General features: G+C 36.7%; 1 protein-coding gene across 3 annotated transcripts in view; it reads right to left on the minus strand.

The window, feature by feature from the left end:
* GLRA2 (glycine receptor alpha 2) overlaps positions 1 to 15,977 on the minus strand; it is a 220,310-nt gene that overhangs the window by 38,022 nt on the left and 166,311 nt on the right. For all 3 annotated transcript variants that reach the window (XM_007991077.3, XM_007991076.3, XM_073013864.1), the window contains one exon: positions 14,500 to 14,649. In XM_007991077.3, the coding sequence (XP_007989268.1) occupies positions 14,500 to 14,649 (150 nt within the window). The remainder of the gene's footprint in view (positions 1 to 14,499; positions 14,650 to 15,977) is intronic.

The raw sequence follows: 15,977 nt of genomic DNA on the forward strand, positions 1-15,977 counted from the left end.
TAGAGACTTACAAAGAGACTTAGACTCCCATATAATAAAAATGGGAGACTTTAACACCCCACTGTCAACATTAGACAGAACAATGAGACAGAAAGTCAAGAAGGATATCCAGGAATTGAACTCAACTCTGCACCAAGCAAACCTAATAGACATCTACAGAACTCCCCACCCCAAATCAACAGAATATACATTCTTCTCAGCACCACATCACACTTATTCCAAAATTGACCACATAGTTGGAAGTAAAGCACTCCTCAGCAAATGTAAAAGAACAGAAATTATAACAAATTGTCTCTCAGACCACAGTGCAATCAAACTAGAACTCAGGACTAAGAAACTCAATCAAAACCGCTCAACTACATGGAAACTGAACAACCCGCTCCTGAATGACTACTGGGTACATAACGAAATGAAGGCAGAAATAAAGATGTTCTTTGAAACCAATGAGAACAAAGACACAACATACCAGAATCTCTGGGACACATTTAAAGCAGTGTGTAGAGGGAAATTTATAGCACTAAATGCCCCCAAGAGAAAGCTGGAAAGTTCTAAAATTGACACCCTAACATCACTATTAAAAGAACTAGAGAAGCAAGAGCAAACACATTCGAAAGCTAGCAGAAGGCAAGAAATAACTAAGATCAGAGCAGAACTGAAGGAGATAGAGACACAAAAAACCCTCCAAAAAATCAATAAATCCAGGAGCTGATTTTTTGAGAAGATCAACAAAATTGATAGACCGCTAGCAAGACTAATAAAGAAGAAAAGAAGAATCAAATAGACGCAATAAAAAATGATAAAGGGGATATCACCACCGACCCCACAGAAATACAAACTACCATCAGAGAATACTATAAACACCTCTACACAAATAAACTAGAAAACCTAAAAGAAATGGATAATTTCCTGGACACTTACACTCTCCCAAGACTACACCAGGAAGAAGTTGAATCCCTAAATAGACCAATAGCAGGCTCTGAAATTGAGGCAATAATTAACAGCCTACCAACCAAAAAGTCCAGGACTAGACAGATTCACAGCCAAATTCTACCAGAGGTACAAGGAGGAGCTGGTACCATTCCTTCTGAAACTATTCCAATCAATAGAAAAAGAGGGAATCCTTCCTCACTTATTTTATGAGGCCAGCATCATCCTGATACCAAGCCTGGCAGAGACACAACAAAAAAAGAGAATTTTAGACCAATATCCCTGATGAACATTGATGCAAAAATCCTCAATAAAATACTGGCAAACCGAATCCAGAAGCACATCAAAAAGCTTATCCACCATGATCAAGTGGGCTTCATCCCTGGGATGCAAGGCTGGTTCAACATTCGCAAATCAATAAACATAATCCAGCATATAAACAGAAACAAAGACAAAAACCACATGATTATCTCAATAGATGCAGAAAAGGCCTTTGACAAAATTCAACAGCCCTTCATGCTAAAAACTCTCAATAAATTTGGTATTGATGGAACATATCTCAAAATAATAAGAGCTATTTATGACAAACCCACAGCCCATATCATACTGAATGGGCAAAAACTGGAAAAATTCCCTTTGAAAACTGGCACGAGACAGGGATGCCCTCTCTCACCACTCCTATTCAACATAGTGTTGGAAGTTCTGGCTAGGGCAATCAGGCAAGAGAAAGAAATCAAGGGTATTCAGTTAGGAAAAGAAGAAGTCAAATTGTCCCTGTTTGCAGATGACATGATTGTATATTTAGAAAACCCCATTGTCTCAGCCCAAAATCTCCTTAAGCTGATAAGCAACTTCAGCAAAGTCTCAGGATACCAAATCAATGTGCAAAAATCACAAGCATTCTTATACACCAGTAACAGACTAACAGAGAGCCAAATCATGAATGAACTCCCATTCACAATAGCTTCAAAGAGAATAAAATACCTAGGAATCCAACTTACAAGGGATGTAAAGGACCTCTTCAAGGAGAACTACAAACCACTGCTCAGTGAAATAAAAGAGTACACAAACAGAAGGAAGAACATACCATGCTCATGGATAGGAAGAATCAATATCGTGAAAATGGCCATACTGCCCAAGGTAATTTATAGATTCAATGCCATCCCCATTAAGCTACCAATGACTTTCTTCACAGAATTGGAAAACACTGCTTTAAAGTTCATATGGAACCAAAAAAGAGCCCAAATTGCCAAGACAATCCTAAGCCAAAAGAACAAAGCTGGAGGCATCACACTACCTGACTTCAAACTATATTACAAGGCTACAGTAACCAAAACAGCATGGTACTGGTACCAAAACAGAGATATAGACCAATGGAACAGAACAGAGCCCTCAGAAATAATACCACACATCTATAGCCATCTGATCTTTGACAAACCTGACAAAAACAAGAAATGGAGAAAGGATTCCCTACTTAAGAAATGGTGCTGGGAAAATTGGCTAGCCATAAGTAGAAAGCTGAAACTGGATCTTTTCCTTACTCCTTATATGAAAATTAATTCAAGATGGATTAGAGACTTAAATGTTAGACCTAATACCATAAAAACCCTAGAAGAAAACCTAGGTAATACCATTCAGGACATAGGCATGGGCAAGGACTTCATGTCTAAAACACCAAAAGCAATGGCAACAAAAGCCAAAATTGACAAATGGGATCTCATTAAACTAAAGAGCTTCTGCACAGCAAAAGAAACTACCATCAGAGTGAACAGGCAACCTACAGAATGGGAGAACATTTCTGCAATCTACTCATCTGACAAAGCGCTAATATCCAGAACCTATAAAGAACTTAATCAAATTTCTGAGAAAGAAACAACCCCATCAAAAAGTGGGCAAAGGATATAAACAGACACTTCTCAAAAGAAGACATTCATACAGCCAACAGATACATGAAAAAATGCTCATCATCACTCTCCATCAGAGAAATGCAAATCAAAACCACAATGAGATACCATCTCACACCAGTTAGAATGGCAATCATTAAAAAGTCAGGAAACAACAGGTGCTGGAGAGGATGTGGAGAAATAGGAACTCTTTTACACTGTTGGTGGGACTGTAAACTAGTTCAACCATTGTGGAAAACAGTGTGGCAATTCCTCAGGGATCTAGAACTAGATGTACCATATGACCCAGCCATCCCATTACTGGGGATATACCTAAAGGATTATAAATCATGCTGCTATAAAGACACATGCACACGTATGTTTATTGCAGCACTATTCACAATAGCAAAGACTTGGAATCAACCCAAATGTCCATCAGTGACAGACTGGATTAAGAAAATGTGACACATATACACCATGGAATACTATGCAGCCATAAAACAGGATGAGTTCGTGTCCTTTGTAGGAACATGGATGCAGCTGGAAACCATCATTCTCAGCAAACTCTCACAAGAACAGAGAACCAAATACCGCATGTTCTCACTCATAGATGGGAATTGAACAATGAGATCACTTGGACTTGGGAAGGGGAACATCACACACCAGGCCCTAATGTGGGGAGGGGGGAGAGGGAAGGGGGAAGGGATAGCATTAGGAGACATACTTAATGTAAATGATGAGTTAGTGGGTGCAGCACACCAACATGGCACATGTATACATATGTAACAAACCTGCACATTGTGCACATGTACCCTAGAACTTAAAGTATAATAAGAAAAAAATTCCCATCTTCTTATATAGTGATGCAGTAGATACCATGCAGTTAAAATTAATGCACTAAAGCTAACCATATCAACATGGATAAATCTCAAAAATATAATGTTAAGGGATAAAAACATATTGCAGAAGAATGTATACAGTATGATTTCATTTTATGCTGTTTGAGACCATGTAAAACACTATGTACATGTATATACAGTGATGGTATTAAAAGTTTCATGGGAACGAAAAAAAAAAAAACTTCAGGTCTTTTTGTCCCTGACAAGCACCAGCTCTATATCCTAGGTATAGTCAATTACAAAGTACCATGACATTTATTTATTCATAATCACTTTCATAATAAAGTCCAAATCCTTATCCATACAAGTCTGTTAAAGCCTCATCTAAACTCCTCAACCTTTAAGATAAAAAGCAAACACACCTTTGGCTTCCCTGGGGAGGCAGTTACAACGTTTTCAACATCATGCTTGCTAAGGAAGCAGTTGTTGCTTTAATTAATGACCTGTGAAATCTTATTTAAACACCTTGTGCAAACAGGTGGCAGAACATGGAAAATATGTTAAATAATAAAAGAGAACACACACCATTTCACTATGTTCTTCTTGAAAGGAAAAAAAAATAAGAGTTATGATTATGGAGCTTCCTTTCCAAGGACAAGGAAAAAGGAGACCTATAGGGATTTTGAGTCTAAACATCTTTTACAAAACATTTTATTCTCTGTTTGTTAATCTTTCAATGGCCAATTTTCCAAAATGGAATTGATCACTGGGGTTAATGTTTTGGATATGACTATGGACATATTAGTAGCAAAGGTATGGAGGATGATTATAGTATTGCTATTACTAAAGGTATTTTAAGGGGGGGGGGGGTCGCTCTATGCCTCCAGGTGATTCTCATTTGCACCAAAGTTTGAGAAGCATTGGTCTAGAGCAGGATGCTCAAGGTGTGGTCTGTACCAGCGCAAGTCTGTGAACTGTTAATTGTTTTCTGCAACTAGACAAGTGTGCTTATTATGGGTTATTCTCAATTCCTGTGCTTATTGCTGTTTTAAATAGTGAAGCTTCTTATATGCCTTCTCCCAGTTTTAGTAACAAACCAAATAAAAATGTTTCCACTGGATTCCTTCTAGAATGGTTGAAACCACTGTTCTTCTATTTAATGCTGTCCCACTGTCTTTTTCTTTTTACACTAAACATCATTGTGTGTACCTGTTGAATCACATACATCCAGGTATTAATCCTAAAAGTAAGCTTTCATTATGACTTTCCACACTACTGAACATTTCCTAAATAGGTGTAATAAATAACATTGTTTTTCCTACCCACGTAGAAGTCTCTCCATCTCACAGAATCTGGATATTAATTCGGAGTCTGCACCTAATATTTTCCAGATGTGGACCCTGCCTTACTTCATACATGAAGCATAGTGTCATAAATCTGTTTTCTTAGGACATGTGGTGTGTGGATCCACATGATTTATGTCTTGATAAATGAAGCCAGTCAGATGGAGCTTTCCTTCATACTCGATTGAACATACATTTGGATAAAGAAACCAAATTTCAAAGACAGGCTGATGGGTAGAATTTGCCTTTTATAAGGGAAAGACAACAAGCCATCACCCGGTGGGCTCCACCTGTGTACAAATCTTACAGGAAGAGTTCACTTTGAGGGTAGCAGAACTGAAAGAGCTCTCCTGATGATGTGCAGATAATGTTTTCAGGTGAGACATGATTTGCATACAAGAAAGAGAAAACAATTGAGACTGTTGCATATCAAGAAGTATAGCCTGACAATGCTCTAAACCAGGGTTTCTCCACTGCAGCACTATCAGCATTACACCTTGGCAATTTTTTGTGTGGGCAGCTGTCTTGTATATCCCAGGAGGTTTAGCCACATCCCTGCTCTCTACCTATTAGATGCTAGTAGCTCCCCTTCCCAGGTGTGACAGCCAAACAGGTCTCCAGACATTGTCAAATGTCCCCTGGGGGCAAAATTGCCCTAGGTTGAGAACTATTGCTCTAAGCTTTTGGAGAGGAAGAGAAAAGGGTAAGAAGCCTTAAGCAGGATTCTCCAAGTTGACCCTACTCTAATTATAATTCAATGAGTTCTTCATTTGCTTAGATTTGTTTGTTGATTAGACTTAGTGGTAGTGACATCTGCATTCCAACAGCCTTCTTTCAAAGTCCATTTACATTCTAATTGGGTTTGAAGGATCTTAATGGATTCTCTACATTAGAAGAAGGTTTCCATGCATTTAAGACCTAGCTTAGTCTACTTCTCTCTTGTTTAGACACTGCAGAGTGAAAACACAAAGTCATTATTTTATTCCTATGAATAAAATTATTTAAAAAGTTGTATATAGGCCATATTTTGCCATGCAATCTAATTTCCCTTTGTGGAAGAAAGATAAGAGGAGTAGAAGTGGAAGAGCTATTGTAGTTATTCTAAGATACTTGATTTTGATTTGTATAACATGTTCCCCAATAAATTGAACACAAAAACCTTTATGACCCAGAGTTTGCTACATACCTATGTGGTAGAGACAGTGGACACAAAATGAGCAATCACTAAACATAGAACTTACTAAGTGCCAGGGCCTGTTTTATGAGCTTTATTCAGGAAAGCTCATTTTTACCACAGTTCTATAAGGTAAATATTATTCATTTCTGTACCTCTGAAACTGAGGTACAGAGAGGTTTTACTTTTAATTAAACTGCCTACCAAAGTCACAGCACTGTGACATTATAAAGCCTCTATTTCAATGTTGACAATTTAGCCCCTTCATTTTAGGAGGAGAAAACCACAATCCAAGTTGCCTTAGACAAAGTTGGTCTAAAACCTTGGTAAAGTGAGACAAAACAAGGCCACTTCATGATTTTGTTTAAGCACAGACAAAACAAGATCACTGTGCTACTTACAAAATACTAAACATCCTTCTCTCTTGGTTAAAATTCCTGCCACTTTGTTTTTTAACCAATTACAGTTTTATTCTCATTCTAGTCGGCCTTTCTATAGATAAGATTGATTGAGGTTATTGAATTTCCCCCACTTGCTGACAGTATCTGATCTAGAGTAAACTCCTGCTTCCTTAACTTTTCCCCTTCAAATCAACCAATTTATAGGTAGAGATCAGCACCCCCATCCCTCATTCTATGTGTTCTCCCTCACTGCAAAGAGTAGTAAACCCACTTTGTTTAACTACAAGTTTGTTCCTGGTGGTCTTTGGCTAAAGGGCATTGACACTTATTTGCCTATGGTACACATCTTGAAGTGACACCTAATTTTCCAAATGACTGAATCAATATCACAAAGATTACTATAATCTAGAACAATGGCCAAATCCAACAAAATAAAAATTTATAGGAATAAATATAAAGTCCTTTATTTAGGTTAGAAAAAAAATCAAGAACATAATCAAGAGGGGATAACTTGATAGCTATTCATGTTAATAATAGAAAAAAAAAACCTGGGAGTTTAATAAGAATTAGCAAGGTCAAAATGAGCCAATCATAGAATCAGACTACTTAAAAGCAATACTGTAATTTAGTGCTCTATTAAAAGTATTCAAAAGTCCAGATAAAGATAGGGGATACTACTGCTGTTTCATGTTATATATTGATCATACCTAGACAACCTTTCAAATTCTGTGACTTATACGTCAAGATGCCCATTAGCAAACTGTAGATAGGGTAACCAGCATGGTGAGGGGCTGTTAGCCATATCATAGAAAGGGCTAGATCAATTTAGCAGAGATTCAAGAAGACCTACCAGCTCTCCATGCTTAAGTATTTGAAGGGATGTCTCCAATAAGAGAGGACAGAGATTTTACTCCCAAAGAATAGAAGTGCTGGTCTAACTGGAGAGATTCTAAACATGGATTGAATTGTACTTTCTGGAGGTGAAACCCCATGGATTTAAATGATCCACTCCCAGGTGACCACTGACACCGGGTCCTTGTCTTCTAGCCTTCACCAGTTGGGCTTGCTGTATCACTGGAAAGAGAAGATCTAAAACCCTTAGAACATTGGAGAGGAAATAGACAGTATGGGGCTTACGGGCCTACCAAGTGGAAGAATAAGGACTTCTAAATTGTTCTCCTGCCTGGGCCATTGCGTTGGGGTTTGAGGCTAAAATCTGGATTATTGGTCTGTTTTTGTTTTCTGTTTCTTTGTGATTCACTTTTGATAGGCTCTATGTGTCCAGGAATTTATCGATTTCTTCAGGGTTTTCTAATTTGTTGGCACATAGTTGTTCAAAACAAGCAGCTTTTTATTTTATATTATTCATTTTTTTAAACTTTAAGTTCAGGGGTAAAAGTGCAGGTTTGTTAACACAGGTAAACTTGTGTCATGGGGGTCTGTTGTACAGATTATTTCATCACCCCAGGTCTTAAGCCTAGTACCCACTAGTTTTAGCTGATCCTGTCTGCCCTTCCACCCTCCACCCTCCAGAAGACCCCAGTGTGTGTTGTTCCCCTCTGTGTCTATGCAGTCTCATCATTCAGCTCCCACTTATAAGTGAGAATAAGTGTTATTTGGTTTTCTGTTCTTACGTTAGTTTGCTGAGGATAATGGCCTGCAGCTCCATCCATGTCCCTGCAAAGACATGATCTCACTCATATGTGGAATCTAAAAATTTTGATCTCATGGGGTTAGAGGGTATAATAGTGGTTATCAGTGCCTACAGAAAATGAGGGGGCGGAAGAGATGAGAAGTTAGTCAGTGGGTACTATGTTAACAGTTAGATAGGAGGAATAAGTTCTGGTCTTCTATTGCACAGTTGGGTGAAAATGGTTAATGATAATGTATTGTTTATTTCAAAATATCTAGAAGAGATGATTTGGTGAAGAAATAAGTGTTTCATGTGATTGATACAGTAATTATCCTGATTTGATCATAATACAATGTATAAAACCTCAAAACCTCACATTGTACCCCATAAGTATATACAACTATTTATTATGTGTCAATTAAAAACAAAATAGAAGAAAAATAAGTAAAAGGCAACTTGTCATTAGGTGGCCTACATGCCATAACCATGTTCTCAAGCAGCCACAATTTCTATTTAGTAGCTGACCAAAAAGAAGTCAGGGCTATCTGGGTAACTGGAAACATCTGAAATTACGCACAATGCCAGAAGTAAGGTATGATGCAGTCAGATATAAAATGAAAGTGGGAGATAAATGCAGGTGAGGCTGCATTGTAGAGAAGTTGTTATAACTTCACATGGTGCACATATTTCTTATTGGAGCTGAGGAGATAACATTAAAATAGAGTTTTATTGCCTAGACCTGGGGCATCAGCTTGTAATAGACTGGAGTTGGCTAGTTCTGTCAGGGAAGATCTGGGCGTGATTGTTTCTGAGAAACTCTGTTTTGATAAAATTGACAGTGGCTGCTTTGCAAAACCTAGAAAAGATAATCAAAGCAAATACACCTAGTTGCACATTGCCTGGCAACTCCTTGAAAGTGACCCCATTTGATAACTTGATTGCTCAGTAAACACCAGACACTCTTCCCATGCATGTAAATGTAATCTCAGGTGTTCTCTCAATAAATACCGTCCTTGAATAAAGCTTAATGCCATTGTCTTTTTGGGAGATGATCTGCTCTTATTTTTTGTTATACCTTCTAAAACATCAACCTGTATGTTATTTTAGAGGTCAGTTTCTCAGTAGGAAATTAAAGAGATGACATATTGCCTTGGGAATATTTACTTTTTTTTTTTTGAGATGGAGTCTCGCTCTGTTGCCCAGGCTGGAGTACAGTGGCGTGTTCTCGGCTCACTGCAATCTCCACCTCCCAGGTTCAAACGATTCTCCTGCCTCAGCCTCATGAGTTCCTGGGACCACAGGTGCATGCCACCATGCCTGGCTGATTTTTGTATTTTTAGTAGAGACTGGGTTTCACATGTTGGCCAGGCTGGTCTCGAACTCTTGACCTCAGTTGATCCACTCACCTCGGCCTCCCAAAGTGCTGGGATTACAAGTGTGAGCCACCGCTCCTGGCCAAAATATTGAACATTTTTAAATGATTAAAAAAAAATTTAACTCAGGCCACAGTGTATTTCTGTGAAAATTAATTTAGTAGTTCATGACTAGGTGGGCCCCAAACTAGGAGAAAACAAGTGAGGCCTCAGGGGCAAAATTTGAGGAGGTACCCAAAACTCCAGTACTCAAATGATATTTAATGTAATGTTTTAAAATATCATTATTAATACGAAAAATCCATGTTGAACAAAACACTAAATAAAAAATAAAACAGGATCTGACCCTGTACTTGTGTGACTCACTTGCCTCACCCTATTTGCTTCACCTTGCCTCACCCTATTTGCTTCACCTTGCCTCACCCTATTTTCTTTTTGCATTTGTTTCCTCATCTGTAAATTGAGATAAGAACAGTATCTTCATTGTTATTAGGTAATTCACTTAATTTAATTCAAACAAGGCCAAGTTTGATAGTGGCAAGTGGCACTGACAGACATTACAACTCTATAATGTTGACTATTGCAAAGTAAAAAAAGTTTTATCAAACAATAAAACATTGTTAAAATGGTTTTATATCATACAAAAAATGACAAACACTCAATTATGAGCATTTAAATGCTCAACAGCAAGACTGCTCAGTCTTTCTTTTCTTTTTGTTTTATGTTTACGGAACCTGTGATTTTCTATGTTTAACTTTTTTTGTTTGTATTATCTCAATGTGTAATCTCACTTAGTTTTGTGGATTTAAAACAGTATCTGTTTGCTGGTCACTGCCAAATATACATTTCCAGATGTTATCCCTTTCTTGAGCACATATTTCTATCTAATTACTTGCTAACTCTACTGAGATGTCTCATGGGCATCTGAATTTAAGAGCATAAAAATATGACTCGAGTTCCACTCCAAATCTGCACTTGTCACAATAGTCCCCATCTTAATAAATGGTAACACTACCTACCCAGTTGCTTAAGCCAAAAATCTGTGAGTCATATTCAATTCATTTTCTCACCTCTTCACATAAAATGCATCAGCATGACCTATTGGTTTTACCTCCAAAGCATAACCACTAGAATGTAAGTTTCATCAAAAGGTTGCATTTTTTTCCTGTCCTGTGAAGCAATGTATTCTGAGGATTTACACAGTGCCTGGCACATAGTAAGAAGTAAATAAATTTTTGTGGAACAAATGAAAGATTCCTGAACCTAATCACTTTCCTTTATTCTTATGACCAATACCATAATCTAAGCCATCAACATCTCCACCTATAGTTCTACAATAGCCTCCTAACTTATCTGCTGCTACTCTTGACACCACAACTATCCACTCAATAACCTATTTGCTATATTGAAACTAACTAGTGGATTCCAATCACTTAGGATAAAATAAAGTCCTTTATACTGGCCTGCAAATAAATCTTGCAATTACCTATTCTTCAACCTCATTTTCCACTTTTTTGTCCCTCTCATTCTCTACTATATTCACAGGTTTCCATGTTTAAGCATAGTAGGTGCTCAATAAACATTTGTTGAATGGTTGAATGAATAAATATGTATATTTAACCTGTGAGTAGTCTAATCATGACAGGAAGTGAGATTGTGCAGAAATTTGTTTTACCCCGTCTCTCTCCCTTTGAGAGCTAGATTCTCAAGTAATCTATACTTGCTTATTCCATATCCTCACCTACTTTAAACTACTGCAATCTGGTTTCTTCCCAAATGCTGATTTGAAAATATCCATGACAAGATAATCAGTAAACTCAATGGACCATTCTTATATTTTATTAATTTTTGCTCTTTGTGTTTTTTTCACTCCTTCTACACTTTTTGGATTTAATTTCTTATTCTTCATTCTATCTCCATGAAATAGATTCTTAGATAATCAATTTTCACTTTCTATCTTTATAAAATGCATTTGAAGTATACATTTTTCACTAAGCATGGCTTTAGCTCAGTTCATATATTTTGATATGTACAATTTATCTTTCAATTCAAAATATTTTCTAACTTCCAATGTGAATTCTTTTTGACTCCTGAATTATTTCAGAAGTATTTGGCTATTTCCCAATTTATAGAGATGTTCTAGTCATCTTTGTACCATTGATTTTTAGCCTAATTCTATTTAATCAGATAATATGATTTCAGTGGTTTGATATGAAGTGCGTTATGGTCCATCTCATGGTAAATGTACCAAAATGTTTCTTCTGACTTGAAAAGTATGTGTTTACTGCATTTGAGGGTGTAGTTTGTTAATTATGTCGTTAAATATTTTATATCCTTACTGATCTTTTTGTCTGCTTTTTTTTCTATCAGTTGCTAAGAGAGGTATGTTAAAATTCCTCACTATGAGTGTGAGTTTGTCTATTTCTTCTTTATATTTGTCAGTTTAAACTTGGTGTATTCTGAGGCCATGTTATTCGTTGTATACGTATCTATAGTAATCACATCCCCCTATTGAAATGATCCTTTTAATTATGAAATATCTCTATTTCTAGTAATAATTTTGGTCTTAAAGTCTACTTTATCTAATATTAATGGAGCTAAACTGGCTTTATTTGGTTAGCGTTAGCATGATATATCTTTATCCACAGTTACTTTGAAGCTTTCTGTGTCTTGATATTATAGGTGTGCCTATTGGAGGCAGACTAGAGTTGAGGTTTATTTTTTAATTTAATCTGAAAATGTTTGTCTTTTAATAGAGGTATTTATTCTATTTTCCTTCACTGTATTTATAATATATTTGGGTTTAATCTATCACTTCTCTATTTGCTTTCTCTTTGTCTGTCTTGTTCTGCATTCCCTCTTTCTTTTAGATTGATTTTGTCTTTTTATTATTCCATATCCACCCCCACTTGTTTGCTAGTTATACTTTTTAAAAAATTAGTCTTTAATATCTGTTATTATGTAATGCCAGACATTGCTAATTGATGACAGATCTCATTCCCACAGAGCCCAGGTACAGTCTAAGAATCCTTCACACAGTAATTTAAAAATTCCCTAACAATTATTTAGAATTGTGAAGCAAAATGAAACCCATTTTCCATCTCTGGTCTAGGAGAGCATGCAGTCAGTAAGCCAGGATAGTGTTTCTTAAAGTTATCTCATCATAAGAATCACCTAGAGTGCTTATTAAGAGTACAGATTCTTGTATTCCACCCAACTTTATAAATCAACATCTGAAAGGAATTTTACTGAGAATTAGTATGTTTCAGAGGGGTCCTAGGTGAGTCTTGTTACGATAAGGTAAGTTTGGGAAACCTGAGCAGTATTACCATATGTAAAAGAAGTTGTTGAAGGACTTAAACCATCCACTGAGGCGGTTGCAGCATGAGTTCTATACTGTTTTGTGTTGAAATACCATCATGTAAGAATATTTTCTGGGTGGCACAAGTGATCCTGAACTCTTGCTGCTGTGTGCCAAACTTCTGTGAATGTGATTAAAGAAACGATAGCACCAACAAGGAGGCAGTGAGGAGAAAATTGAGAAAGGCACAACATTAAAAGGTAAGGTACAGCAAAGAGGATATTTGTGCTTGTTTACTTGTTTTCCTTATCTATGGCAGGACAAAATGTTCCTGAGAGGTAGTGAAGAGTGAGACAGGGCAGCTAACAGGACAGATTTATCTCTTTCAGCCCAGAGTATGTGCAGGAAACCTTTTAGTGGATGCAGTCAGAACTCAGTGAGCTCATACCCACATAAACTCCTCAATATAAGCAATGTCTCACAACAGATATTCAGCTTTACACCTACGTATTTGCAGCATTAATAGTGACTGTGGAATATTTTTGTTTTCATTCCAACAGAGTAGCATATAACTATTACTTCACCAGCAGGATTAGTTTATCAAATATTTTTTGGAACAGATTTTGAAAAATCTCTCTACTGTACATAAAATGTTAACTTTAGTTCTCAAGCAGTATTGTTACAGGAGGTAACATTCTCCATATCAAAGGGTATGTTTCTCTCCCAGAGTTTGAAATGGAAAACAGGTGCAAGCCTTTTGATAGCCTCTACAAGATTGGGTTATAAAGCAGAACAGTGTTTTCCAAGCATGTCTGCACACCAGAATTGCCTGGGGAGCTGCAGAAATACGGAGGCTGGTGCCCCTCCTAACATTGAGATTTAATTGGTGTAAGGTTGTGTCTAAGGCTTGGGATTTTTAAAATACCCCCAGGCAATTCTAATGTGCAGGCAAGTTTGGGAACCACAGGACTGGAGATCTTGAGCTATGCATTTCAAACCTCAAGTCTCTGGACAGTGTAAAGCTTAGGATTCTGCACTAAAGTTTAAGTTGAGATCATAAGATCAGTCTCACTAGATTTATCATGTTGCAATCTACATGGGTATGGAATAATTTACATAAAGCCAGAGCAATTGATGAAAAAAACTCAATCAGATCAGTGATGTACACACACACACACACACACACACACACACACACACACACACACACAGAGTCAATATTTAGAAGAACCAGGATTTTAAAGTAACTTGGTCAAATTGAGTATATATCCCCAATTAGAGTTGCTTGATAAATACAGGGAGCCCAGTTACATCCAAATTTCCGATAAACAATTTTTAGTATAAGTATGTCCCGTGCAATATTTGGTATGTGCTTATACTAAAAATTGTTTGTTGTTATCTGAAATTCCAGTTTAATTCCATGACATGTATTTTTATTTGCTGAATCTGACAGTCCTCCCCAATTTTAAAGGCCTAAGCTGAGCCCTAAGTCAGTGTAGTAGGACAAATCAGAACAAAAATTAACCTTGGCTTCTTGCTTATTGTGTGCTCTTCTGTTTTCTGAATTATATTGCCTGGTTAACCAACTTAAGCTCTACATTGTCTGAACTGAGAGGCAATCATACCTTATTCTGCCTCTTCTGTCTTCTTCGGAGGCGCAGGAACTCCTTGTGTTGCCTGGAGACAAAGTTCACCGCTGCGTATTCCAGTAAGGCAGCAAACACAAACAGAAGACACACCGCCATCCAGATGTCAATCGCTTTTACATAGGAGACCTGAGAGAGACACACACACACACACACACACACACACACAGAGAGAGAGAGAGAGAGAGAGAGACTATGAAAGCTTGCCAGGAAACCAGATTCTTAATGGTGTGAGCAGCAAAATAACCTAATTTCCTTGGTCAAGGATTTTCCAGCGTTTTCTTAAGAAAGTGCTTAAGCCATTGATTCTACTTTGAAGATTCTGGGCAGAGCACTGAAAGTCACATGCCTCCGAACCAGTAGCTTTATTCCTGAGACCGGGTCCAAAGATGACTTCAAGAATTTCCTTAATGACAGTAGATTTTAAGTGTTCTCACTACAAATAAATATGTGAAATAATGCATATGTTAAGTAGCTCAATTTAGACACTCCATGATGTGTACATATATTGAAACATGTTGTACACCATAAATATATACAATTTTTACTTGTCAATTAAAAATAATTATTCTCTTAATTAAAAAAAGAAAAATGAAACTTTGAGGCAAAATAGATGGGTGCTATTATTAAAACTGCTCACTTATATTTTTTTTAATTAACGTTTAAAAACCAATATAATTAAGATAATTTCAAAACATGGATGAGAAATAAACTATGTATGGCCTTAGGCTCTTCAGAAGCCAATTTGTAATTTTCTTCAATTTACTGATCCTAACTGACATGAAAACACAGTTCTAAATAGTTTTAAATCCTCACAATTTAAGAACCAAAGTAAAATATCAAGAATCTAGCCTTGAGAAGGTATCTGGTTAAAAAGAAAACTTTGATAACCCTTCAGTGTTTGCTTAAGTGTTTAGTAAGTCTTATAATTTGACAAAGTAGATTCTGAAAGCAAATACTTTCTACTTGCAATGGAAAATGCCCCTCATTCTCTCAACTTAAAATTATTTTTTCAACTGTAAAAGGGAAAAATAATTGGATGAAGTTACAAAGTATTGGATCCTGGACTACAAAGAATACTTACTAAACTACCATCTGAATGTGTACAATCCAGTTCTAATTTTTAAATAGTTTCCTGTATTTTGGTATCTGTCAAGTGCTTGCCAGCCAGTATTTTAAGCATTTTGTGTGTGTGAATTTTTTAAGCCTTACAACAACTCATCCCAATTTTCTGATGAGAAAACTGGGGTAAAGAGGGATGAAATTATTACCCAAGGTCACAAAAGTAATAAATGACAGAGTCAAGATTGGAATTGGAACTCAGTCTGACTAGTGGATTTCCTTTCCGAACACACACAAACACATTGTTAGGATCATAGTTTGTATCTTTGCATTTACCTTTGACCTTTATACTGAGCATTTCCCATGTTATTTATTTTTCTTCTAGATCATAATTT

This window comes from Chlorocebus sabaeus, chromosome X, assembly GCF_047675955.1.
Source record: "Chlorocebus sabaeus isolate Y175 chromosome X, mChlSab1.0.hap1, whole genome shotgun sequence".
Classification (NCBI taxonomy): Eukaryota; Metazoa; Chordata; class Mammalia; order Primates; family Cercopithecidae; genus Chlorocebus; species Chlorocebus sabaeus.